Source organism: Strigops habroptila, chromosome Z (assembly GCF_004027225.2).
Source record: "Strigops habroptila isolate Jane chromosome Z, bStrHab1.2.pri, whole genome shotgun sequence".
NCBI lineage: Eukaryota > Metazoa > Chordata > Aves > Psittaciformes > Psittacidae > Strigops > Strigops habroptila.
In genome coordinates, this window is record NC_044302.2 from 42,073,452 (window position 1) to 42,098,788 (window position 25,337).

General features: G+C 41.9%; 1 protein-coding gene across 2 annotated transcripts; it reads left to right on the forward strand.

Moving 5' to 3' along the window:
- Window positions 1-1,953: 1,953 nt before the first annotated feature.
- Window positions 1,954-24,527, forward strand: DDX58 (DExD/H-box helicase 58). Of its 2 annotated transcripts, none has more exons than XR_003995136.1 (18): window positions 1,954-2,142; window positions 2,244-2,375; window positions 3,830-4,008; window positions 5,860-6,010; window positions 6,199-6,324; window positions 7,103-7,216; window positions 8,185-8,338; window positions 9,235-9,493; window positions 10,001-10,163; window positions 10,581-10,682; window positions 12,773-12,930; window positions 13,217-13,352; window positions 14,173-14,321; window positions 15,553-15,643; window positions 16,341-16,511; window positions 17,915-18,066; window positions 20,762-21,096; window positions 24,518-24,527. XR_003995136.1 is itself a non-coding variant. In XM_030512762.1 (18 exons), exons 1-18 carry the CDS (start codon window positions 2,037-2,039, stop codon window positions 22,935-22,937), a joined length of 2,790 nt encoding a protein of 929 aa, XP_030368622.1. In that variant the 5' UTR covers window positions 1,954-2,036; the 3' UTR covers window positions 22,938-24,109. The 2 variants fall into 2 exon arrangements, 1 of the variants encoding a protein (XP_030368622.1); XM_030512762.1 differs by lacking the exon at window positions 24,518-24,527 and adding an exon at window positions 22,638-24,109 and having other exon boundaries at window positions 20,762-20,908.
- Window positions 24,528-25,337: the final 810 nt, after the last annotated feature.

Here is a 25,337-nt window from a genome sequence, read left to right on the forward strand (position 1 = left end):
AGGGTGAGCGGGGTGACTAGCCTGAAGGCTGACACTTCTACACTGTTACACACAAACAAATTAAGCCCTTAGGGATCTTCTCACTGCAGCAGACTGGATAAACAAAACCAAATGTGATCCCTGAGAAATCATATCAGGCTGTTTGCCACATCATTAGGCTGCAAATTAACCAACTTCGTTTATTTTATAGAGGTGAACAGGTACAGTCAGTGTCCTTCCTTTCCATGCCAAACAAGGAGCTGGAAGGTACAATGTCAGAATCCCAGAGTCGTTACTGGACCAATTCTTTAACTGGGTATATGATATGTTTATTTTGAACTATTTATGTGCTCTTCAGGTATGGATGTGGTGCTTTGGGGTATGCACAGAACTAAGGAGCAGGGTGGCCTGGGTCTCTGCTTGGAAATACTTACTTTGCAGGTGGTTGGAGGGAGGAGAATAATTGTGAGGATTTTGGAAGAGAAGGTTTTAGTTCTCAGTTCTAGGGAAAATGGGCTCCCCTTGGAGGGCACAAGGCATGATCAAGGGGAAAAGTTTAACCCACCTGTTTGCTCATTTTAATACTGAATTCACCAATTGTTACTTCTCTTCTGTAACTGAGGGCTGAAATGCCGTTCTGTAGAAGCTGAGCTCAAGCACAACGAGGTTAGGAACGGCTGCTTTGTTTACAGCACAGGAGGGACTCACAGGAGGGATGTACAAAGAATGGAGAGGTGACTGATGGTGCTATTTAGGGCTTATTTATCTGTTTCCTTCTGGCTGTAGAAGCTGTCCTCTCTGTTGTTTGACATTTCCCCAGCTAGGGGTGGATTACCTTCAGCCGAGTGAAACTTCCCTGGTCCAAATTTCTGTGCATAGGGTTAATACTAATGCAAATCGTTCCTAAACTAGGGCTCTTTGAGAGGGCAATGGTTAATGACACTACATCATGGTAGCACATGATGGTGGTACAAATGAGATTTCCCGTAACCCCTTTAAAACTGGGTGGAATAGTAAAAAGAGAAGATTAAAGAGAAAGAAAAGAAAGAATTTACTTGAGAATAAAGATGGACTAGAACAGAATAGAAAATATGATGCTAGTAGTAGCATTTCCTTCTGCCTCCCCCTCCCCTCCCCCCATCCTTCCTTAGTGTAAGCCCATCACTCAGTGGTCTTGTGCTGCCATCGCTTTAGAAAGCAGTTATCTTCTCCTGGGCCAGTACCTGTTAGTCATCTACTTGCATATGAGATTTATGAAGCTGCACAAAGCTGCATACATCCACTCTATATACTAATGGTTAAAGGGATATTTGCATATGGAGTTGTCATGTTTAGCAGCACTTCTGAACTATGGGTGTTTTCAGCTCTGCAGCCTCCTGGTCCCCTTTGTGAGCCTTGTCCTTTGATGCTCACTTCCCCGCTGCAAAGCAGTCAGACCTTCTCATTTTGATGTTCCCAAGCTATACTAATGCTAGCGGCTCAGCAGGCGCTTGCTCAGAGCATGTTGGAGTCTTGCCTTGCTGTAGAAAATTATTTCAATTATTTTTCAGTCTTCTAACAAACGGGATACACACCAAAAAAAAAAAAAAAAAAAAAAAAAAACCAAAAAACAAACCAAGCAAAAAACCCCACAAAACCCCCAACAGTACAGCGTTTTCTAGGGGCAAAGGGGAAGGAGCAGGTAGAGCGATGTCTGTCTTCCTGTTACCTCGCTGTGCTATCCCTCTCCCTGGCATACTCAAACTGCTGGTCACAGGCTTTCCAACCGGGTGCACGCGCAAATGCTAGCTTTTGTTCCCCGCTTTTTCCCTGTTCTCTCGCTAAGGGCAGTCGCCAGCCCCCTTCGCCGCCGGCCCCACCTCTCCCACCCCACGCTGGGCCGGTTTCGGTTTCCATTCCCCCGCTGGCCTGAAGTTTCTATTTCCCGCCCCCTCCGTGCTCACGGAGACTTCCTCTCGCTGCTCGCCGGCTCTCCCGGTGCACGGCAAGAGCGAGCTCCGAGCCGCCGCCGCCCCGCACGCAGCCGGTGCTGGCGCTGGTGCGAAGCCGGCCTTGTCATGACGGCGGAGGAGAAGAGGAACCTGCAGTGCTACAGGCGGTACATCGAGAAAAGCCTGAACCCCGTCTACATCCTGAGCAACATGACGGCCTGGCTGTCGGACGGTGAGGGGCCGGCAGCGGCTGCTTCTCCCCGCATCCCTCCCTGTCCTGCCGCCTCTCTTGGTCCCTCCTCACTTCTTTACCTGCTTCGGGGTTTTTTTCAGAGGAGAAGGAGCGAGTCCGTAAGGAGGAGGAGAAGGGGGTGACTGCGGCCGCCGCGCTCTTCCTGGATACCATCCTGCTGCTGGAGGCGGACGGCTGGCTTCGGGGCTTCCTGGATGCCCTGATTGCAGCAGGTCGGTTCCCCCTCGCAAGCGAGCGTTTCCTCCGCTTCTGCGTTTCCCTGCCAGAGCCGCAGCCGTCGATCAGCCTAGCAGCCCAGTGCAACCGGGACCCGTTATCCTCGGGCATCTGCTGCCAGGTCTTGTCCATCCGATGATAAGCGTAGGGAGAAACTAGGCTGACAGACACTGGAAATAAAACTCTTCAAGGCATGGGGAAACACCCGCCTGAGAAGCAGCTGGGTCAATTTCAGTTACAGAGAGAGTCAATGAGAGATGAAGGGATGCAGGATAAAGCCTCATTGCTAGGAGACTTGTTTGTCTCAGAGCCTTTAGAGAAAAATTAAGACAGCCATTGTTCCTTCCAGATACAATCAGATGAAGCTAAATCCTCTGAAAGAGAAAGCTAATTGAGTTTCAGGATGTGAGTTATCCAATAGCATGGGATAACTTCATTCAAGGACTTACATTAGGGAGTGTCTTATATTAGGAACTGATTTTTAAAAATTATTCATAGGTCTGAAAAATCTTATGTTTAAAGAAGTAAGTAGCCATTAATAGTTTATAAATGAGATGGCTGTTCCTTGATGGCTATGATTGCTTGATGTGTGAGGTCCGAATACAATTCCTTTCCAAAATTTGACAGTAGAGATTGTGAAGGTGTAAAACCACCAGGATTTGTAAGCTTTCCTCTACACGTTCTACCATAGATTCTTGTTGGTAATTTGTCAGATACCTTGAACTCCAAAATCTCATGCCATAAGCCACTTTTGTTTTCATTTACTCATTCACTACTAACTACAGATAGTTACAGTATCTCAAGTGAGCATTTATTACAAGATTTCTTGTCACTTGGATGTAGCCCATTCTTCCCTTAAAACAAATGCTAGATCCAGAGCAACTTTTGACCAGCCTATGATAGTCCTAATTTCTGAACTGCAAAAATATCTTCTTAGAACATGTTGGTAGAGTTCAGTTTGGTGTATCTTCAGCAGAAAACTGAAAAAGTTAACCTCCTGACTCCAAGCACTGTCCAAAGTACTTATCAATTTAGCATTACTGTTGTATTTGGCAGATGCAGAGATAGGTGATAATTAAAGACATTGTGGTGGTAAGTATCTACACCACTCTCCTGCTCCGACAAAAGAAAATAAAAAGTTAGGCAAATCCCTTCTGTTTGCCCACAGTTCCTCTGGGATCCTGAACTGCTTTGTTCCACCTCTAGAGCCAACACAGCAAATCACACATTTCGTCTAAATCTGATTCTATTATACATTACAAGTGTTGTAAAGGAAAACAGTCAGTGAATCTATAAAAATTATTTGTGGTTCACCAAGATTTTTGGCAGTTACAGACCAAGATAATTTTAATTTCTTCAGTGTGGCTGAGAAAGTGTATTTTCCGCTTGTTCCCACCTATTATAGCTAGAGATTGAGTTCATAGTAACAATCTGTCTCTTCTTCTGAAAGGTTACACTGGGCTGGCAGAAGCAATTGAAAACTGGGACTTCAGCAAACTGGAAAAACTGGAGTTGCACAGACAGCTGTTGAAGCGGATAGAAGCAACTATGCTAGAAATTGATCCAGTAGCACTCATGCCTTACATAAACACATGCCTGATAGAAAGGGAGTGTGATGAGATCCTGCAGGTACAGTTAATGGTAGAATCCTGTATTTGCGTTGTTTTGCTGTGGAGAAGTGCTGGCTCCCTCACTTGTGGGGTGAATTGGTGCTCATCTGTCAGGCTGCAGAGTAAGGAGGATGGCCAGCAACAGTCTCCTGAATAGGGACTTGACTACTTTCTTCTGCTTAAAGGAGGCTTTGCTGTGCAGCTGCAGCTTCCCACAGCAGCACTGCCTGCAATGCCTCCATGTCTCATTCCTTACCTTTCCAGCTTGGTGGATATGGTGGTGTGCGAAAGGATTGCAGGCAGAGAAGCAGGATCGGGTGGCTTTGGGTTTTTTCAGCTGTGTGCCTTTGTGGATGCCAGCCTCCCACGGAGAGACCTCCGTGGTTCTGGAAGTTGCCACACTACGGTGAAATGAGTATCTTGCTATGCCTTTGGAATAGACCACTTTCTGGAGCGCTCACACATTAATGCTTCTGAAAATACAGATGGAAGTAGACAAAGTGACATTTAAATGCTTCCGAAACTGATTTCTGCTTGTCATGGGATTTGACATAGTCTATTACCTTAGATAACCCCTTACTTTCTATAACCCCTGTAAACTTCATGTGGCTCTTGAGTTTTGTCAATGTTATGTTATGAGTAGAGAAATTTGGCAGAAAATGCCCCTGCTGTGTTCCAGCCAGTGCTCAGAGGTCAGAGGAGCTGGGGATGGCTGGGCTCATTTCTCATTATCACTAATTCAACACATAACCTCCTGTTGTGTTCATTAAGAACTTTCACAGTTACAGATCCACAAATAGTGCAGTTTACTGAAACAACATGAACACAGATTTGGAATTGCCATTGATAAATTCACTTACTTCATTAGCACTGTAATCCAAAGCTAGCCAAATATTAATTGAGCTTGTATGATAAAAATAACCAATTGGTAACTCGTTGACCTCAGTTTCACCCAGGTATCATCCGACATAGTCGGAGTCATCCACTATCTCACTTTGGTGTGTTTTTTATATGTAAGTGAGGGATAACAAGAGTTTTGATTACCTTTGGTCAGGCTGCTCAAAAGCTGTGGGTCTTGTGCAAGGGCTGAACAGAACCACGACATGTTCGATCACTCCCTCTTCCGCCCTGCTGAGGCGGTCCATCTGGCCTCCTGGTAAGACCCTCTGGCCTTACCAGGGTCTTGCAACTTGTTATTCCCTTCACAATACATCTCAAGGCCTCAGGCCTCATTCCTGCAGTCAGTGCCCAAAGGCACGGTTGTAGGGTGAAATGAAACTTCTAGTCTGAAGTCATTAGAGAAGTGCTGTGTCACAGAAGTCAACAACATTTTCATTGCCTTTAGGTGTGAAGCTGCTGTGCTATTACTCAGTTCTAGCTCTGTGTTGTTATTGATGACTGCTAATAAGTGATACTACCAATCACCCATCATTTACAAGTCCTTAATAATAAGTTATTGATGCTGTGTGAAGGAGTCTGTTAAGTGTTCTCACTCCCTGTGACTCCTGAGAAGGACTTTTTTCAGCTATTTTATTTTTAAAGCAGTACTTCTTTATGGAGATATGTAACATTTGGAAAGCTTATTACAAGGGCCTTGCCAGATGGAAATTCACAGAATTTGTGAATTTCTGTGTTTCAGACCCTGTGAATATTTAGGCAAATAGGCCACCTGTTGTTGGAGTCCAGCTAAGTTTAGGGTACAGAATTGCAGTAGTAGTAAGTAAATGACTCAATTTTATTTGAGACCTTTTATTCTGTGTAGGAAAATGCAGTTTTCAACTGAACATCAAACAAATAAAAATTGTCAATCAAAGCACAGTGGTTTTGATCACTTGGAAGCTACAGCAACTTCTGTGTGTTGTGTGTGCAGATTAGTGAATACAGAAGCAAAGCAGCCGGGATAACTAAACTCATTGAATGTCTCTGTCGATCGGATAAGGAAAACTGGCCAAAAAGACTTCAGCTGGCACTGGATAATACAGGATATTACAATGCAAGTGAACTGTGGGATATGAGAGAAGGTAAACTGTGAATTGTTTTTATGATGCTTTTTTCCTATTCTTGTACCAGACAGTAATTTTCTCCTTTTTTTTAAAATAGAATCATAGAATGGTTAGGGTTGGAACTAACTCCTTCACCTTGTCATCACAGCAAATACATTTTAAAATCAGAAGGATCAATAACATGCTTTTTTTTTGTGAATGTACAGATAATGGCAAAGATGTTGATGGTGAAATGACAGATGCCTGTAAGAACAGCTTTGAAACCACAATGACGTTTTCTGAAGAGGCAGAATGTGATAATATTCTCAGTGAAAACCTCTGTTCAGGTTCAGGTAAGACTTAGGAACTTAAGACAGTGTGAGGCTGGAATTCTCTTAGACACCAGATGTGGTGTGCCAGAAAGTGAGGTACTGAGGAACTAGTACAAATCGGTGACTTGATTTAGCTGTCTTCTGGTTTAATGTTTAAAGGATCTTGTGCTAGGCATTGCACATGGTAGGGGTTGCCCCTCATTTACCACATTTCTAGTGCAAAGTTGTTCTGTCAGCACATTATCAAAAATGTCTCCAAACACTAGACAGTTGTTGATGCATCTCTTATCGGATATAACTAATTCACACGTGAATTAGTTAGCCGTTTTAGAGAGCTGAATGTGTTCTGTAAAGGATCTGTGCGGTGGTTGTCATGTCTCGTGGCAAATTTTGCTCCATCAGTGATTTCTAGTTCGTATTCTATAAGTGCAAACCCTCTCACAAGACCACAGCGTCAAAAATCTGTAGAGCAGAAGGCTAGAAGGAATACTGTGCATATATCTGGGAGAAAATAAGCCCTCGTGTTTGCTTTCTGAGTTGAAAAAAGACCAGTTGAGGTGAAAGTTGTCAGCCAAGACCTTGAAATTAATTCATTTTAGGAAGCATAGGTGAGTGGTAACGAAAGTATGCCATCAAACTACACAAGATTCTTGTCTGGTGTGTACGTCCTGTTAAATGGCTTATCTACACAAATTCTCTGTGTAGATTGCGGGGCCTTTACCTCTATCATTTTAGATAGCAACTGTATTTTATACATTTATGTTGCAATGCTCTTCACAAAACCATAATTCTCTCCTAGAAGAGGTCTATCAGTCTTCATCTCTTTATGAACCGAAGAGGGCTCGGAGCTACCAGACTGAACTTGCACAGCCTGCTATCAATGGGTATAACACATTGATATGTGCCCCCACAGGTAAGAAAACACATGTTTCTTAAAAAAATTCTTTTGGTGGAGAGGGCTGTGAAGGATAGGGAAGTCTAAATGTTGAGTCGAACTTTTCCAGCTCTTCCTTTAAAAGCAGTCTTCCTTGCAAGAGTAGGTCCAGATCTAAGCTGAAATTAATGGCCAAGGGCAGCACAGAGGCTGAGAAAGACAGACGTGTCTCTTGGCACTTCAGTGCTTGTATTCAGATTTCCACGTTGTGACCTCTGCTTTCTCACTTCCTGGCACAGATTTTTGAGTTAAAATTTTTACAGATCTTTAAGAAATTTGGCTTGCAAGTTGAAAAAAAAAAATAGAATGAGTTGCCCTGAGGCTCCCGTGTCTCTGTACTGCAATGTCAACAACATTAGAACAGCACAGGGAACCTTTGGAGTAGCTCAGGACAGAATTAAGATGACTGAAGTTCAGCAGAGAGATCAATCAGCTCTTTCTCTCCATCTGTGTTTTCTGTGTTAGCCTGATTCTCCCCTGGGCCCTGGAGAAGCAGTGGGATAGCAGAGGCAGGGACACTGAAGAGCTCTGGGTGACCTGCACAGTGAGCCTGAGTGCTGAAGGAAAAGTGAGAGGAGCAAGGCTGCATGGGGAGGGATAGAAGGTGAAAGTGCCTTGTGCCTGTATCATAGTCTGATTTGATGTGGAAGCATGTGCTAAGAGTAGAAATAGGCTTGGTGATTTCAAAGAACTCAAAACTGCAAATGGATTTTCCCTCCCAGTGACTGCTACATGGTCTTTGCAGACTGAGACTGTGAGAGGGAAAGGGATGGTTACCCAACTGGGTAAGCAGCTTGCACATATTCCAGTCTGTCCTCAGAGTCTGGAAGTTTAACAGACCCCTTGTCAGCTTGCCATTGTTACAGGGCATCCAGATGAGACAGGCTCCTGCTTTCAAGTACATGTTTTCATGTTAATGCTTTACCTTTCATGTTCTTTGTTTAAAGGATCTGGAAAAACTTTTGTGGCACTGATGATTTGTGAACACCATTTCCAAAACATGCCCTCAGAACGAAAGGCAAAAGTTGTCTTTCTTGCAACCAAAGTGCCAGTGTATGAACAACAGAAAAATGTATTCAAGCAGCACTTTGAAAGAAGTGGGTAAGTGTAATTCTTCCTCCATAGAAAATAAACTACCCTCTAGGTTAGCTGTGGCTAGGGCAAAATGTAATGGGTTTACTGGCGACAAAAGTGTTTGGCTTTAACAGAAGGATGATGCCTAATAGTAAGAATGTCAAGTTACCACGGTGGACTTTGTTTGGAGAGTCTGAAATCTGCTTTTGGAGAGTTTAAGCACTGCTTGTGCAGCATCTGTGGAAATGGCCAAAGTATACTTGTGTTTACCTCTGTAAAAGAGTGAAGTGTGTTCTCTCTTGAGACCCCTCTCAGCCCTGCTTTCAAAGGTGAGGCAGTTCCAGGCAGCAGCAGTGGGATTCCTCTCACCATTCTCACATGGCAGAGCCTCTTTTTATTTTCCAAATGGAAGGACCCAAGCTTCTTTGGTTTTTTCCAAGCTCTAATCATAAAATGACAACCTTCCTCTCCAATGGAACTGAAAATTGCTTAGGTAGCTATTGACAATTTATAGCTTCTGATTCTGATTACTGAACATCCACATATGAATCCTTATAGCCATGGGAAAATGAGGCTGCTGGACAGAAAACAGTTCTGTGCTGCCAGATATGTACAGAAAAGGGATGGAGGACAGGATCTCCAAATACAGCTTACATGTGAACTGACAGATACATCTTAAATGTACAAATTCATCACCCCTCACATTCAATAGATTTTAGTTAATGGGAGTTGAAAATCTAGTTGTTTACCCTCAGAATTTATTTTTTCTCACAGTGTGTGGGTAAAACTGCCAGCCCCAACAATTTGGTATTTTGAACTTAGTCACTACCCTTCAGGCTTGCTGAAAACTCCATTCTTCTAGATTTTTTTTTTCCTTGCAAGACATGCTTTTTCGTACCCTATTGTTTGCCTCTTCTTCCTAGATATTCTGTTCAAGGAATTTGTGGTGAAACAGTTGCAAATGTCTCTGTAGAAAAGGTTATACAGGATAGCGACATCGTTGTGCTAACACCCCAGATTCTTGTGAATAGCATCGAAGAAGGGATCCTTAGCTCCCTCTCCGTCTTCACTCTGATGATATTTGATGAGTGTCACAACACTATGGGCAACCACCCTTACAACGTGTTAATGACCAGATACCTGGAACAAAAATTTGACTCCTCTTCAAACCAGCTACCTCAGGTAAGGTCCAGCCAAGCATGACAGAGGCTGGAGAACTTGAGATCAAACAGGATTGCTGGTCTTGGAAGTAAGCATGTGCCCCAGAACTTAGTAATCTTCTTGTCAACTCTCTGTTGCTGTCTTCTGCAACAATAAAATGAGGTCACTGCCTCAGCTGGCAGAAAGTTTTGGTCCAGCTGAGAAGACATCTCTTCTGAATGAATGAAGAGGACAGTTTTGGGATTGGATTTGCTGTTTCTGTGCATGATGAGCACTGACAAATACAGCTGGTTATGGATTTAAGTGGGTGGATAATTTATTTTCAGTCTGGATACTTTAAGCTTGGGTGCCTTGGAGGGGGAAAAGGTTTGGCTCTCAAGGTTTAGTGCTTGCACTCATGTTTAGTTCAGCTGCCTGTTTTGTTTCCTTGTTTTTGAAGATGGTGGCGGCTTGGTACTTGATGACAGTGTCTCTTGGTTATTTATCTGTGACAAGGGACCAACCACTGCTATTCATGTGTGTGCTCAGATTGTAGGTTTAACTGCTTCTGTTGGAGTAGGTAATGCCAAGACCATCAAGGAAACAATAGAGTATATCTGTACCGTCTGCGCCAACCTTGACATACAGGCCATATCTACTGTCAGAGAGAACAAACAAGATCTGCAGAAATTTGGAAACAAGCCAGAAATAGGTAAGCACGCTTCCTTTTTGGTTTTCCTGTGAGATGCAAAGCACATAATTAAGGCAGCTGTCCAATTCCCCTTTGGTCAGGTAAAGTTAAAAGCTTAAAACTAAGTTGGAACTTGGCTTCCTGCTAGCTTGTAAGCAGCTTAAGCAAACACTTCATTGCTGCCCCACAGTAAGGCAGTGCCCTTTTGGGCAAATTTTCTCTTTGCTGAGATCCACAATCTCTGGTTTTTATTCAGTTCTGCCAGTGAAGATTGGAGGGTGTTTTTTTCTGTGCAACTATAATGCTCATTAAAAATAAACATCATTATGGTTGCATAGAGCACCACATGTAGCGTTCTTTTAGACAAGAAGTTGTTCTGTACTGCCCAGGGAAATACTTTACTTAATCAGGCCACTGTCTTCCATTTCTTCTCTCTAGATGTCAGATGGGTGAAAATGAGAGCTCGAAATCACTTTGCAGACATTGTCTCAGGCCTGATGTCTGAGACAGAGGCATTGATGAGGAACAATTACTCCGTGGGTAAGATATTGTAATAACTTGCCTATAACTGGGATTCAATCTTTGATTACATGCGTGAATCCTCATGGCTGCTGGAACACTCTTTTTCCACTTCCTTTCTCCTCCTTCCTTTTTACTTGCCTTTAACCAGTATTTCCTAAATAAGAGATTACAGGTAGAAGAGTCAATAATTTTCCTGTTTTATGTGATTAGTTTGATAATCGTAAGCATTTTTGCTTGGATTTCAACCCGTGTTTTGTGCAGCTAAGGATGGTGTGCTTTTAACACTCTCAAATCAGTTTGAATGTTTAAAGAATTTGGAACAAAACAACCAAAGGTCTTGCTTTCAAAATGCAATGAGATGGATTTCATTGATGAGAGATACCTGTTCTTATTTAAGCATTTCTCCAAATTCTTCATACCTCAGTCTGTTGCTGTTAAGGCAAACAAGAAGGGTCTCAGTTATGAGAGTAACTCAGTTATGAGTAACTCTGAATGTTGTAATTTCTTCCTTTCAGCAAAAGTTTACTTTCACTTGCTGCTCTGTCACTTCCTGTCATATTTTCTCTGGCCTCTCTGCACTCAGACTAGGGGCGCTAGGTACCACCTTTTCTTGTCAGGATTTTGTCCTCTTTATACCTCTGGGTACACCTGTTTCCCCTGTTTACCATGTATCCATTATTTCCTATTGAAAAGCATTTAAGGTAATTTTACAAAGGAAGATATGTGGAACATGAACACCACCAGAGAGGGGGTAAGGCTGCCTAAGAAAGTAAACACTTGTCAGTAGGGTTCCAGCCTTAGGAGCCACAGTGGTGTGGTTTGCAGAGAGGGAGATGCATGGCTGTGAGAAGAGAATGGGTCTCATGGTCATGAGACCTACTTCTGCAGACCTCCATAATTCAGCTGATTTTTCTGCTTTTGCAGAGTTCATAAATGGTCTCCAGTAAGTGGCTGTTGTCAACAAATTTGAGAGCTACAGGGAGTACAAAGCAGAGACCCGTGGATGGCTATGCTCAGTATCAGCCTCGGTCTATCCAGGTCTGAATTAAAGGATTTTGTCTGTGCTTAGACCGGCTTTTGCAAACTGATCAGGGCATCTTAAGCCTATATGCCTCAGTTCTATACTTTCTAGTTTCCTCCTGCCCCACTTTCCAGATATTGGAGAGTGAACTGTATTCTGCGGCAGGAAGAGAGAATTAAAAACAACCCACCAAAACAACAACAACCAAACCAAACATCCCACACAACCAAGAATAAACCAACCCAAACCCCAAGAAACCCCAACAGTCAACAAATACAGTGAGATTTTCAAAATGTATGCTAAATTAAAACACTTCTGAAGCTTATTTCTGCATCACAGTTCTTCTTGCATGAATGCCATTGGTTTCCCTTCTGTGGACCCTCTGATTACTGAAGTTTGTGAAGCACTCAGAGTACTGACTTGTTCTGCCTCAAGGAAGGGCCCTTGGATAATATGCCTTAAGTACTGCAAATGAATACCTAACTATCGAGTAGCTGGTAATTCAAGAAGCAATGCACATGCAGTTTCTTGAATACTGTAGGCTTCTTGTAGGATAAATGGTCTCTAATTTTATTGTTAAAGACTGCAGATGTGTGTATGTACACACATCCTCCATTGAATTGTACTGGGTTGATTTTAGCCTAATATCTGGGTATATTTTAAAACACAGGGAGTGAAGAAAACAGAGCCAGACTCTTCTCAGATGGTTCCCAGAGGCAGGACAAGAGTCAGTGGGCACAAACAGAAATACTTAAATAACAGGAAGAACTCCTTTGCTGTAAGGATGGTCAAACACCGGAACAGGTTGCCCAGAAAAGTGGAGTTTCCATCCTTAGAAGTACTCAGATCATTTGGACATGATCCTAAGCGACTGGCTCTAGGTGACCCTGCTTTGAGCAGAGAGTTGGACTAAAGACCTCCACAGGTGCCTTCCAGCCTCACTGGTTCTGTGACTGTATCATTCAGTGTTCTTCTGCATAGGCTTTTTAAGCATAACATTAATGGAAAATGTGTTATCTTCAAGCTAACTGTTCTGGTTATTTGTTAGTCAAGATGAACAAATGTTTGTTTTGTCCTTCTTGACTAGATACTATCTCCCAGATCAACAAGAGTGATTTTGGAACACAGAAATGTGAACAGTGGATAGTTGCCACTCAGAAGAAATGCAGACTGTTGAAACTGGCAGATAAGGAGAAGGAGAGCAGCATTTGTAGAGACCTTTTCATTTGCACTGAACACCTGCGGGTAAGTGGAACCATCCTCTTCCTTCTGATACTAGCATGTTCATCTAGGAGCAGGTTTTGAACCTAATAATTTTATTTGACACATTCTAAAGCATAGCTTATAAGAGTTACATCTTAAGATACTAAGAACAGTATAGTGCAGAGGAGACTTTGTAAAGCTTGTGTTGTCATGCAGATGGAAGAATAACACAAGTTTGTAATACTTAATCTAGCTGAATAAAATTTGCATTCATGCCCTGTCACCCAGAAAATGAGTCTCAAATGTACATGTCTGTCTTTCTGCACAGAAATTCAATGATGCTCTCATCATCAGTGAAGATGCCCGCATTGAAGATGCTTTAGCCTACCTAACTGATTTTTTCAGAAATGTCAGAAATGGACCATATACAGAGCTAGAGAAGCAACTTACAGCCAAATTTCAAGGTATTTTACACAATGCCTGTGACGGTTGCAAGGGAGAAGAGGACTTGTGGTAGGATGATCCAAGTCCTACCGTTAGGGGAGGTAGGAGGAGGAGGACTTTCTGGGACTGCAAGCTTCTAGTGCAGGAGCTAAGGAAGTAGCACTAATTGTAGCTAGATAGTGTAGTATGTTCTTACATGACTGACTTAGAGATAAGGCAGTGGTGTCCTTAAGGGTATACCTCACAAGTAAGGGGGTAGTCTACAAACATGGATGCTGGCAGTGTTAGGTAAGGCATCATGCACTGCTCAGGGCACTACCTAACCTCCTGCTGCCCAATGCTCCTGGATGAATCTAAACTTCTGGGAAGAAGCCAGTGGTCCTTGTACACTTCTGATTACAAGTTAGAGGTTGCACTGTTCTCTAACTTCTGGTTTAGTAGCAATGTGCCATAAACCAGCCTATGGTCTGGTGGGTTGCAGTGTTGACTACAATTTTAAATCACTGGGTTGTCTGCCTCCTGGTGTCAGTGGTTTCCTGAGAAGAAATAGCAGCTCTCTGCAAGAACTGAGTTTGTTTTGTTGTTGTCTTCTGCTGCACAGTATGTCACAGATGTTCTCCTGTCAGTTTGCTACAAGATGGAGAGATTCAGAACTACTTTTATTTCCATTTGTTGCATTTAACCAATAGCGTTCTTTGCTTGCATCTGAAATAATGGTATAGAAAATAAAAACAGATGCTAAAGAGAATGCGGGTGGCATTTGAAAATAGGTTTGTGTAAGAACTCTATTTTCTGCATTAAAGAAGGTAAATTATTAAAGACACTGCTGTTTTCTTCCAGAGAAAGAACCAAAACTGACTGCCCTTTCAAAAGACGAATCAAATGAGAATCCCAAGCTGGAAGAGCTTGCCTGCATCCTGGATGAAGCATACCACTATAACCCACAGACTCGCACTATTCTCTTTGCTAAGACAAGAGCCTTAGTAGCTGTAAGACACTTATTTTTAAAGCTCCTAAAATGGGAAGTGAGAAAATACAATGCCTTATCTACTATCCTTCCCATTTTGATCTTCCCAAGAAAATATTTATCTTTCTGTATCTTCCTAAGCATTGATGCTCTGAGACAGGATGAGGGGTTTTTCTTTGTTTGGTTTGGTTTTTTTCTTCCTTTTTCTAAAAACTACAGTACAGGGTTGGTGTCTTTCATCAGTTCTTCTTGCCACATGTCACAGTTGATCATTAAGCTGTCAGATTTTTACTTTAGGTCTGAAGTCAGTTTTAACAGGATGTGTTAGAAGGGTTTAGGCTTTAATGTAGCAGAGTTATTAACCAGCAGCTCTGCTCTATTACCTCCTGCACATCAGGAGGTATTTATAGGTTTCCCAGAGGATTCCTGTAGGCCCAAAGGAGGCCTGTGCCCTAACATGTGTTCCTGATCAAGAAAAAGGAAAGATATGGGGAGCAGATATTCTCTGGACCCTCTGATTCACTGGTCTATTTCATGCTTGCCCAGAATCAAGGATCTAGGCTGGACAATCTTTTTTTCCTGCCTTCCAATACCTTGTTCCCAAAAAAAGTTCATGTGTGAAGCAAGCGTGCCGATAATCATTAGCTTCGGTAGCTCTTAAACATTTACTGCAAGGTATCCCAACCTTCATTTTATCCTTGGGTATAGACATGCTGGATGAATTGCAAACCAGAAAAAAATTAAAGGCAGACTAAGGTCCAAACTACCAACACCAAGCATCTGTTGGCCACTTTCCATTATAGATGTAAAAGTCTACTGTAGCTTGGCTGAATCTTGTTCTTAAGTAAGAGCAGTTTGAAGGTGCTACTTTCACTGTGCAGTGAGAAAGTGCAGTTTGTAAATAGCTCATTGCCTTTGGATTCCAGAGGCGTAGTATCAGTGATCTGTTCGTTTATAAGAGCAAAAGACATACTTTTTAGCAGTGAAAGGCTGATTGCTCTCTAGCCAGCCTTTAAGTTGCAGGAATGGGAAAAGTGGAAATCAGCTGTGGCATGGTTCTATCTGGCATCATGGCTGTGACTTTTGCTTTCTTACCTATCAGTAGATGTCCCCCCACCACAAAACATCCACCTTTTCTGCTTGTGGTTCTTGGAAGCATTAATTATCTAGATAAGCATGGGCAGGATCTACCTATCTACCACAAACTAGCATTTCATCCGGGCAGGGATCTAACTTCCTGATTTGCTTTCCAGGCTTTGAAGAAGTGGATAGAAGCAAACCCTCTATTTAGCCACATACAGCCAGGTATATTGATGGGTCATGGAAGAAGAGATCAAAAAACAGGTATGCAGGTTTGCAATGAGGATTACCAGTTGCTAGACCTCTGGTGGCTACAGGGCTAAAATTGTTCTACTCTTCCTGTGTTCATCTTCTCTGCTCTTAAACAGAGAAAGGTCATGCAAGTTTGCACTATGCTTTTTTATATATCTAGAAAACCTGCTACCAGTCCTAAGGAGATGCTTGCTATTTCTGACCAGAATCTTCGGTTAAAGTAGCAGTGACCCTTTGCTGCAGGATTCTTCTGCTAGTTCAAAAGAAATTTAGAAACTGTTCACTATCATGGCTTCTTGTGATTACTTCTAGTGGTATTTTTCCTGTTCCTTTCACAGAGCCCTCTCTTATTTTGTGTTTAGTGGCACAAAGACATTTTAAGGTAGAATGGAAATTACAGCTGGAATAAATTACGTATGGCCTAAGTTGAGAGTTATCTTGGGCTTAAAATAACTAAGCTGCATGGGTCTCTAATAAAGATCAGCTAGGTGTTTTGTCTGAAATGGTGTTTCCCAGGATGACAATTCCTGTGGCACATCAGCAGGAATTCCTGCTCAGTGGGTATAGTATGCAGCCAGAAGACTTAAAGTACTTTTCCAGATCAAGAGGATGTGCTTATGTCTAATCGGTCAAGTAAGAGCAAATGTAGGCGTCTTGCTCAAGGAACTCTTTGGTGTCTTTTTCCTGACACAGTTTCTTGGTATTGTAGGTATGACCCTCCCGATGCAGAAGGATGTACTGGATGCATTCAAAACCAACAAAGACACCAGATTGCTAATTGCTACTTCTGTTGCTGATGAAGGCATTGATATTTCTGAGTGCAACCTTGTTGTGCTCTATGAATACTTCGGTAATGTCACCAAAATGATCCAAGTCAGAGGTACGGAATTTCAGAGCTATTACCTTAGAAACCTATTTTGGAAACTTTGGAAATACTACAGTAATATATGCATGTCTTGCTGCTGTTCCTCTGTTCCCCTGAGTGAAGTCAGATGAATGATGGAACCAGACACGACAAATTTGTTCACAGAACTGAGTCTTTCATGTTGTGTTACTTTTCTTTTGCCATGCAAATTACCGGTGCTGCTCAAGGTTATTGAACTGTTGAGGACTGATCCCTGAAGTGGATAATTATACATATAAACAGAAGTATTGCTAAAAGAGCTGTAGTCAGAAATAGTGCAAATCATTCTGCCTATTTACAAAGGACTGCTGCAGTGGAGTTTCATGTACTGTTTTGGCTTCTGAAGACCTTGCCCTGCCCAGTGGCTTTTTACCAACCCAGCTACTTACAGGTACCCGAAGTCTAAAGAAATCTAAGTTACTTCGGTCTTGAATCTTGCTGATTTTACAAGATGGCCAGTAGAGGGGAATGAAGAGCCACACTAAATACTGGTTTCTGTTAACATTCCTAAATGATGAAACGTCTTTCGAGGGTGTATAATAACTTAATAAAACATCAAATAACTTAATTATTTGATGGCAAGTGATCTCCACTGTACATAGTCCTCTGCTTTCAGGGTTTATGTCTTGTGATTTTTCTTATTTTTTGTCTTATAATAAAGTAATTGGCCCAGAACTCACGTTTATGAGTGAAAGGATAGTGTTTATTATTTACAAGCTATTAAAGATGCAAAGGAAATAGGTTGCATCAGTTTTAAACCACAAAAAATCACGATTTTGGGGGAAGGAGAGCTCAAAAGCAAATGTGAACATTTTTTCTAACTGTAATACTTCTAAACTGGTAGGAGATCCCTGCAGTTCTTAGCTGCCTGTGTCACAGCAGCAAAAAGCAGTCAGGCAGCATAGTAGGTGGAAGAGATTGTGCTTGCTGTTGTCTCTTTTCTTGCCAGAACTGTATTTCCAGTTCCTCACTTTTTTTGTGATGGACTATTTTGGGGTGTTTTTTTTTATAGACACCAATTAGCATGGCAGAAAACTAGTAAGATGACCTTTTCTGCTCTTTTTTTTTTTTTTCCCCACAAGCAGACAGCAAGGTGCTATACAATAACTAAAGTTTCAAGCATGCCTGAGCTTAACCAAGGCAGGCCACAGCAGCTGGAGATATCCATGAGGATACCTGGAAGGGGGCACTTTGTCCTGGTTTGTGGTTGAAGAAGAAAGAGCTGAGAGAATGCTCTTTAGAAGCACCCCTATCTGAATCTAAACATTGGAAACAAAAGCAGCCACACAGAAGGGCCTAAGTGTTGTTTTATGGCATACCCGCCGCTTTTGCACATTTTGTTAAGAGTAACTAAAGAGGTTAAATGTGTTGCTGTATAGGTCGTGGAAGGGCTAAAGACAGCAAGTGCATCCTCGTGACAAACAAAACAGAAATGGTTGAGAAAGAGAAACACAGCCGTTACAAGGAAGAAATGATGAATGAAGCTGTTGAAAAGCTACAGAATTGGGATGAAAGAACATTTGCAAGAAAGGTTTGTGCTTCTGTGAAATTTTCATACTCAAATCTACAGGCATAATCTGTATCGGCCTTCATGTACTAGGGCTCTAAGACCAAGCAATAACCTGAGGAAAGTGTATTTGGTCTTAGACCAAGGCTAAGTCAGTAAATAAGACATAGTGTGTACTGCTAGCTTGCAGAATGTCATCTGTACTGTAAATGTAAAAAACTTAGAAGTTGAGGTATAATTTATATAAGCTTCTCATTTTAGAAATAAAATATAAATTATTCAATCCACTGGAGCAAAAATACTGCTGTGTCTACTTAGGATAGTGGACAGGGAGATGGGAAGTTGCAGATGGTCGTAGTACGTCTATCCATATTCATAGAACTAGAACATGGTTTGGGTTGGAAGGAACCTTCAAGATCATCCAGTTCTAATCCCCTGCCATGGGCAGGGACAGCTCCCACTGGACCAGATTGCTCAAAGCCCCGTTCAACCTGGCCTTGAACACTGCCAGGGATGGGGCAGCCACAGCTTCTCTGGGCACCCTGTGCCAGGGCCTCACCGCCTCACAGGGAAGAATTTTTTCCTAATGTCTAATCTAAATCTCCCCTCTGTCAGTTTAAAGCCATTCTCCCTTGTCCTGTCACTACAGGCCCTTGTCAAAAGTCCCTTTCCAGATTTCTTATCAGCCCCTTTAGGCACTGGAAGCTCTTCTAAGGTCTCCTTGGAGCCTCCTCTTCTCCAGGCTGAACAAACCCAGCTCTCTCAGCCTGTCTCCATAGCAGAGGTGCTCCAACTCTCTTATAATCTTTGTGGCCTCCTCTGGACCAGCTCCAACAGGTCCACGTCCCTCATGTATTTGGGGGTGCAGAGCTGAATGCATTACTTCGTGTTTGGAAGCACTTTATCTTTGCTGCAGGCCAGTACAAGTGCTTCTGTGTGTTGTCATGCCAAGTGCTTGTTGATTTCAGAGCAGCGGTTTTTGAGACATTCCAAGAAACCACTGCCAGGGACATTAACAGGATGACATTTGGGTTTGTACGTGCTCTTCTGCTGGTGACTTATTTTGTACTGCTTACAGTAGTGTTCATCTTTGCTTCAAGCAGTGTCTGGCAGATCAACAAGTCTAGTTAACTCAGTATACATTCAGTGCTTTACATTAATCCTGCTGTGTGCTGTGCACTTACCAGATCAGAAAACATCATGAGGGTAGAAATTATTGTCAAGCATTTGTGGTGCTGAGGTGCCTCAGGCTAAGCCAATGACGGACTTTCGGTCAGGCAGGTGCAGCAGGCATGTCTCCTCCATGACCAGCCCATGGTGGTCGGGCATAATAGGTACAAGGTTAACTTGGCAACACCTCCATCTGGCTTGGAGGTGTTGCCAAGTTTAAGTTGGCCTACACCCTGCATCAAAACCACCTCCATAAAGAGCTGGGTCATTGTTACATGAGACTCTCTCCTGAGTGGAGAAAAAAGCCCAAAATGTCAACCAGACCCACTTCTTCTGCCTCCCTGGGACCCATGTCAAAGATGTGAAAACTTCCTACCCTGGTACAGTCCTCAGATTATTATGCGTTACTGAATTTTTCATGTAGGCAGCAATGAAGTTGCAACAAGAAGTCTGAGGGCAAACGAGAGACTTCAGGGCCTTGAGATGATTGGTTAAGGGATCGGGAGCACAGTTAGTGTTCTTCTCTACCCTTCCAGTGGCAGGGAATGATGAGGGAATAAACAGGAAGAGCCAGCAGATCAGTACCTGGTCTGAGAGTAGTATCATGGCATGATCTGTGGTTTTTGATCATGCATCCATCTACACAACAGCAGCCTGCTGGGAACAGACAGGGTGCAAGTGTCTCAAAGGGAAAAAAGACCTTTGCACAGGAGTGGGCAGGGCTCACTGAAAGAGCTTTAACTAGATTTGAAGGAGGAAAGCAATAAAACCAGAGTAACTACAGGTAAGCCAGCGTCTGAGGGACGAGTGCATTAGCGAGGTCTTTCAGTCTGCCATTGCAGTGGTAGGGGATGGAGATCCATATGGCAGCAAAGGAACAAGGGCTATGATGGGTTAGAAAACACAGGGGCTCCTGAGAATGATCACCTAGGAATGAGGGTTTCTCCCCCCAAAAAGGTGGCACGATTACTAGGCCAGTTGAAGTGCATTTACACCAATGCATGCCCCATGACAAAAAACAAGAGGAGCTGGAAGCCACTGTGCATGTGGAAAACTATGATATAGTTGCCATAACAGAAACATGCTGGGATGACTCACAAAACTGGAATGCTGCAATTTCTGTGGTCTGTGGAGCCTTCTTTCCAAACTGAGCTTTCCAGAGCTGCAGTGCTACTTATGCAGTAGGGAGTTTCAGATGACTTCACAAGTCCTTCACAAGGACTTAATATTGTTATGACCAAAGAGGCTATAGGGGAGTAGAGGGGAGAAAGGAGCAGACAGCATAAATGCTGTCCATGATGTAATATTTTTCCTTATATTTCCTTGTTCAATTCAATTGTCATTGGTGTTATTCTAGTCTTAAATACTTAACCTGACAAATGTACCATGATATTTCTTTAGTATGAGTTGCTAGAACAGGACGTTTTGTTTGTTTGTTTTGAAGAAGTAATAGGTTTCTAGATGTTACATATCCTCAGTCATGTTTAGGCAGATACTGGGGGCTTCTCTTAACTTCATAATGACCTTGATTTTTATTTATTTATTAAAGATACATGATGTGCAAATGAAGGAAAAGGTATTACGAGATTCCAGGAAGAAAGAAACGCGATATAAGGTAGTGGAAGGGAAAAAAAATCTTCTGTGTGGAAAATGCAAAGCATATGCCTGCAGTACAGATGACATCAGAATTATAAAGGTATGTCTCTGTATGGAAACCTACATCCTTGAACACTAGGGAAGTCAGCATTATTGAACTAACAGCATTGTTTATCAGTGTGGGAAGTAGGCTATTTTGTGCAAACTGGAGCAGAAAAAAAATCTGAGTAAATTGGTAGGCCACAGGACCAGTCATAAGTACTTCTATAGCATATTATGATGGTAGCTGTCCAAGGAGTGTAAATACATAATATGACAGAAATCACTTCAATTTTCCTGAATCTCCTTCTGTTAGAAATTTATTAATTTTGTGGAAAACCATGTGATCTTCAGTGACATAACCTATTAGTGGAACTGCTGGATATTTAACTTCCCAATTAGCGTAAGGTTGGAAATATTCCTGCAGTTGAGACTTCTCCCACCATTTCTGTTGACTGAAAATTAGCAATACAAAGTACTGAGATTAGCTCACTGTGTTATGGGCCAGTTTTCAATTTTAAAAGGCAAACCATGGTTTTAAAAGAGGAGCCCTTTATTTTTCAATATTACTTTGTTTTTAATTTTTTAGGTAGTTCACATTGCTTCTATGTATCTTATGGGGACATTTTTACCATACTTTTTCTGAAGAATTTCTCTGTAGACTTGGCCCAAGAAGCCAATAGTCTACACATGGAAAGTGGTGATCGTGAAAAGAGACTCTTCTGGGCACTTCAAGCCTTTCTTGCTCTGAAATTTGTTCTTCTGAAGCTGCTTCTATTTGTGCTGCTCTGAAAAGCACAGTCGTGATGTGACAAGGGCCTTTGGGCCACAGCTGGGAACTGCAGAGTGCTTGCCTTCAGGCACTTCAATTTTTAATCAAGAAAATCTTCGTTTTGTTTTTTACTAGCTGTTTTTCTAACGTAGATGGAGTTCACTACTGCTCTGCACAGGGAAGGTCCACAGGCGAGGAGCAAAGGCCAATAGCTCAGCCTTTGAAAACATATGACAAATAACATATCTCTGATGCCTCTGTTACTCCATTCTGTGCTGCTGGATGATCACCTATACCTACGCAAATAGATCTGAGAGTTCAAAAAACTCTTCAAAAAGAGTTTTTGCTTAGTAGCCTGCAAATAACCCCTCACAATATTTTAAATAATCCCTAAAAACTGAGTTCTCTCTTAGTTCAGCCTATATATTTAATGGAAATTGCTCTTCCAGGAGGAACGAGCATTTTCTGACTTCAGCTCAAATTGTACGTATTTTTTTTCACATTAAGCTGATAATTTTTTTAAGTCTTTGATTATATGTGTTAAAAGCAACAAGTGTAACTAACTCCCTTACCTTGTTAGGGTTACTTTTTCTACCACTCCAAAGGAATTGCACTTGCCTTCATGGAAAGCTGAGGTCATACAGCTAAAATGAGTGGGAAGCAGGAGTCTCTCAAGATACCTGGTGTCTGGATGACTCTCTTAAGTTTTATGCACAAGGCTGTAATACTGCAAGCACGGGTTTTAAAGAAGCTTAAGTTCAAATATGCATAAGCTGCTGCTGCTGATACATAGCAGTTCTGGTTTTGATAAGCCCAAGCCTGGGCCTTTCTATTACCTGGTATTTAATGAATGGGGGGGGAGGAAGCGCAATGAGCCAAGGGGGCTGGAAGGTGACTCTCCTGAATGACAGCAACCACCCTACCAGGGAAATGGTATTTGTTAGGGGACGGGGAATGTCAGGAAAAAATAAGGAATGGTGTTTCTACTACTAATCACTTCTGGCATGTGTTGTTTCAGGAATCTCATCACACTGTCCTAGGAGATGCATTCAAGGAGCGATATATAACAAAGCCTCACCATAAACCAATCCAGTTTGATTGTTTTGAGAAAAAAAGCAAGATGCATTGCCAAAATACTAACTGCCAGCATGACTGGGGAATCATAGTGAAGTACAGGACATTTGATAATCTACCAGTGATCAAAATCAAAAGCTTTGTAGTAGAGAACATTGAAACTGGGACACAAATGGATTTTCAGAAATGGAAAGATCTTAATTTTTCTCTGAAGAATTTTGATGCTGAAGAAATGTCCAGCTGAACTCAGCATTTTAATACATTTATCAACCTACTGCACTAAGTTGAAATAGGGGATGATCTACGAATAAAAAATTTTTGTTCTTTATGCCACCTGATATGCTAGGCCCCATATCAGCATCTGGCTAGAACAAAAAAAATACTAGTATGGCCACTGAAAAAAATTGCTATCTAATGAAATGTTTCACTAGAAGGTTTAATATAAGCATAGCCAGACATGTGCCTAAGCATCTAGATCTTAATCCCTGCTGCTATGAAGAGGTTACTCTGAAAAAAACAAAATCAATTTGAATGAGTAACTAAACATCTAAATGTCAGGTGACAGGCCACAACTTCAAGCATTTCTGTGTGAATCAGAACTTGTTACCAGTGACTTCTGGTTGGATTGAACCTCCATGCAGACAACATGGCTTATGCATACTGATACTTTAGCAACTTTTAATGCTCTAGGCATCTTGGTGTATAGAAAATTGAGAGAAAATGTGCAGTAACTTTTCTGTAAGGCAGATATTGCATCTTTTAATCCATCTTTAATAGAGAATGCTTTGCAACAGTCTGAGAAAAGCAGCAGGGCTTCATGGAGCCCTCTTGGAAGAGGCATCTTCTGGATTAAAGTGGTAGCAATTTCCTTCCATCACTGCATGTTCATCAAGTTGCCATTGCATGTTTTATGTATGTAGAAGAATTATGTGTCTGAAATACCTGAATCCTGAAGAAAACCACCTTGAACAGGAACCTAAGTAGGAGTCTAAAAATTATTTAACTGCCTGAACCCTAGCGAGACTTGTGTTCTTTTAAAATGTTACATGGCATTTAAGAGTAAACCAACTTTATAAGCACTGTTTCACATTCCGAGTCAGTGCTTTTTACTGTGAAAGCTGTATGCACTATATAGGAAGCCTGAATCTCAGGCTTATAGAAACTTACTCTGTATTTAGTTTTTACCTAGTTCTTCGCTGTTCTTATATCTGTTTCCAAAGCGGAAACACAGAACAATGGAAAAGGCAACATATGGTTGGATAATGCCATTCCTCCAAAAATACTAGGAACAAAGATTCTGAAAAAGGCTGGCTAGCACATTCAAATTAAAGTACATGGAAAAATCATAGTCCTTGAGTATCAGTTTGTTGTGTGAAAGGATCATCTACTTTAAGGACTCTTTGCATAAAAAAATATTAGTCTTAATTTTCACAGCACATAGTAATAACTACTGAGAAGTTAAGGAATTTGAGGAGTTTTAGTCTTTTCCTCTTGTTTGATCACAAGGATTGCAGACTACAACAACTCTTCAGTTCAGCCTAAATGAGTGTAATAAAGGTTGTCAAGGTAACACATTCATAAGAATTCAACTTGATACAAAACTACCTCCAGTACACAGCGGAGATGGGAAGGTGGGGAAGAACACTAGCACACTACTTGGAATTTGAGAATATCTGGATTTTTTTTTGCCATTGAACCCAAAGTTGCATATTTATTACCAAATAATGCTCAAGATGATGAGCATATGTTAAGAAGTTCCACAGAAAGGCTGAGGATGGGAGGGACCTCTAGAGGTCATCTTGTAACCTACAGCAGTTTGCCCAGGATCATGTCCTGACAGCCTCTGAACAATTCCAAAGATGAAGACATCACAACCTCTCTGGGCAATCTCTTCAAGTCAGCGCTTGGTCACCCTCACAGTAAAAAAGTATTTCCTGATGTTCGGAGGGAACCTCCTGTGTTTCAGTTTGTGCCCATAGCCTCCTGCCCTGTCATTAGCCACCACTGAAAAGAGCTTGGCTGCATCTTCTTTGTGGCCGCCATTCAGGTATTTGTACACAAACAGCAGAGATGTCCCTGAGCCTTCTCTTCACCAGGCTGAACAGTCCTGGTTCTCTCAACTTGTTCTGAGAGATGCTCTGTGCAACATGTCAGTGGGGCTCTGCTGGATTTGCTAGAGATTTGCTGTTTGTTGTAATCAAGCACAAACAGCCTGTTGTAAGTACAGTGCAGTCTCTATCACCTCCTTAAGCCTCTTGACTTCTTTCAGAACTATCCTCATTGCATTTGGGGTTTTTTTCAAGATACAGCTGGAGCTAACAGCAATAAAAAAACATTAGGAGATTACTTTGAAAAGAATTTCTCCACTGTTAATTGTTGCAGCAGTTGCTCTAAATACTAGATAGTGAAGAGTAAGAATTAGTACTATAACCTTGTTTATCTCTGGGGAAGAGGATATTTGTTATCACTGTAACTAGATTCATGTGGTATTGTGGATTGGGCAGTCACTTCAGTGAACCCAGTGTAATCACTGGTAGCTAAGTGCCATGAAAAAGGATCTTGAAATGATGGTAGGTTGTCTTTTGAGGACACAGAACAGAAGGAAGTACATCACAACAATATTCTGTTGGGTTACAGAAGACTG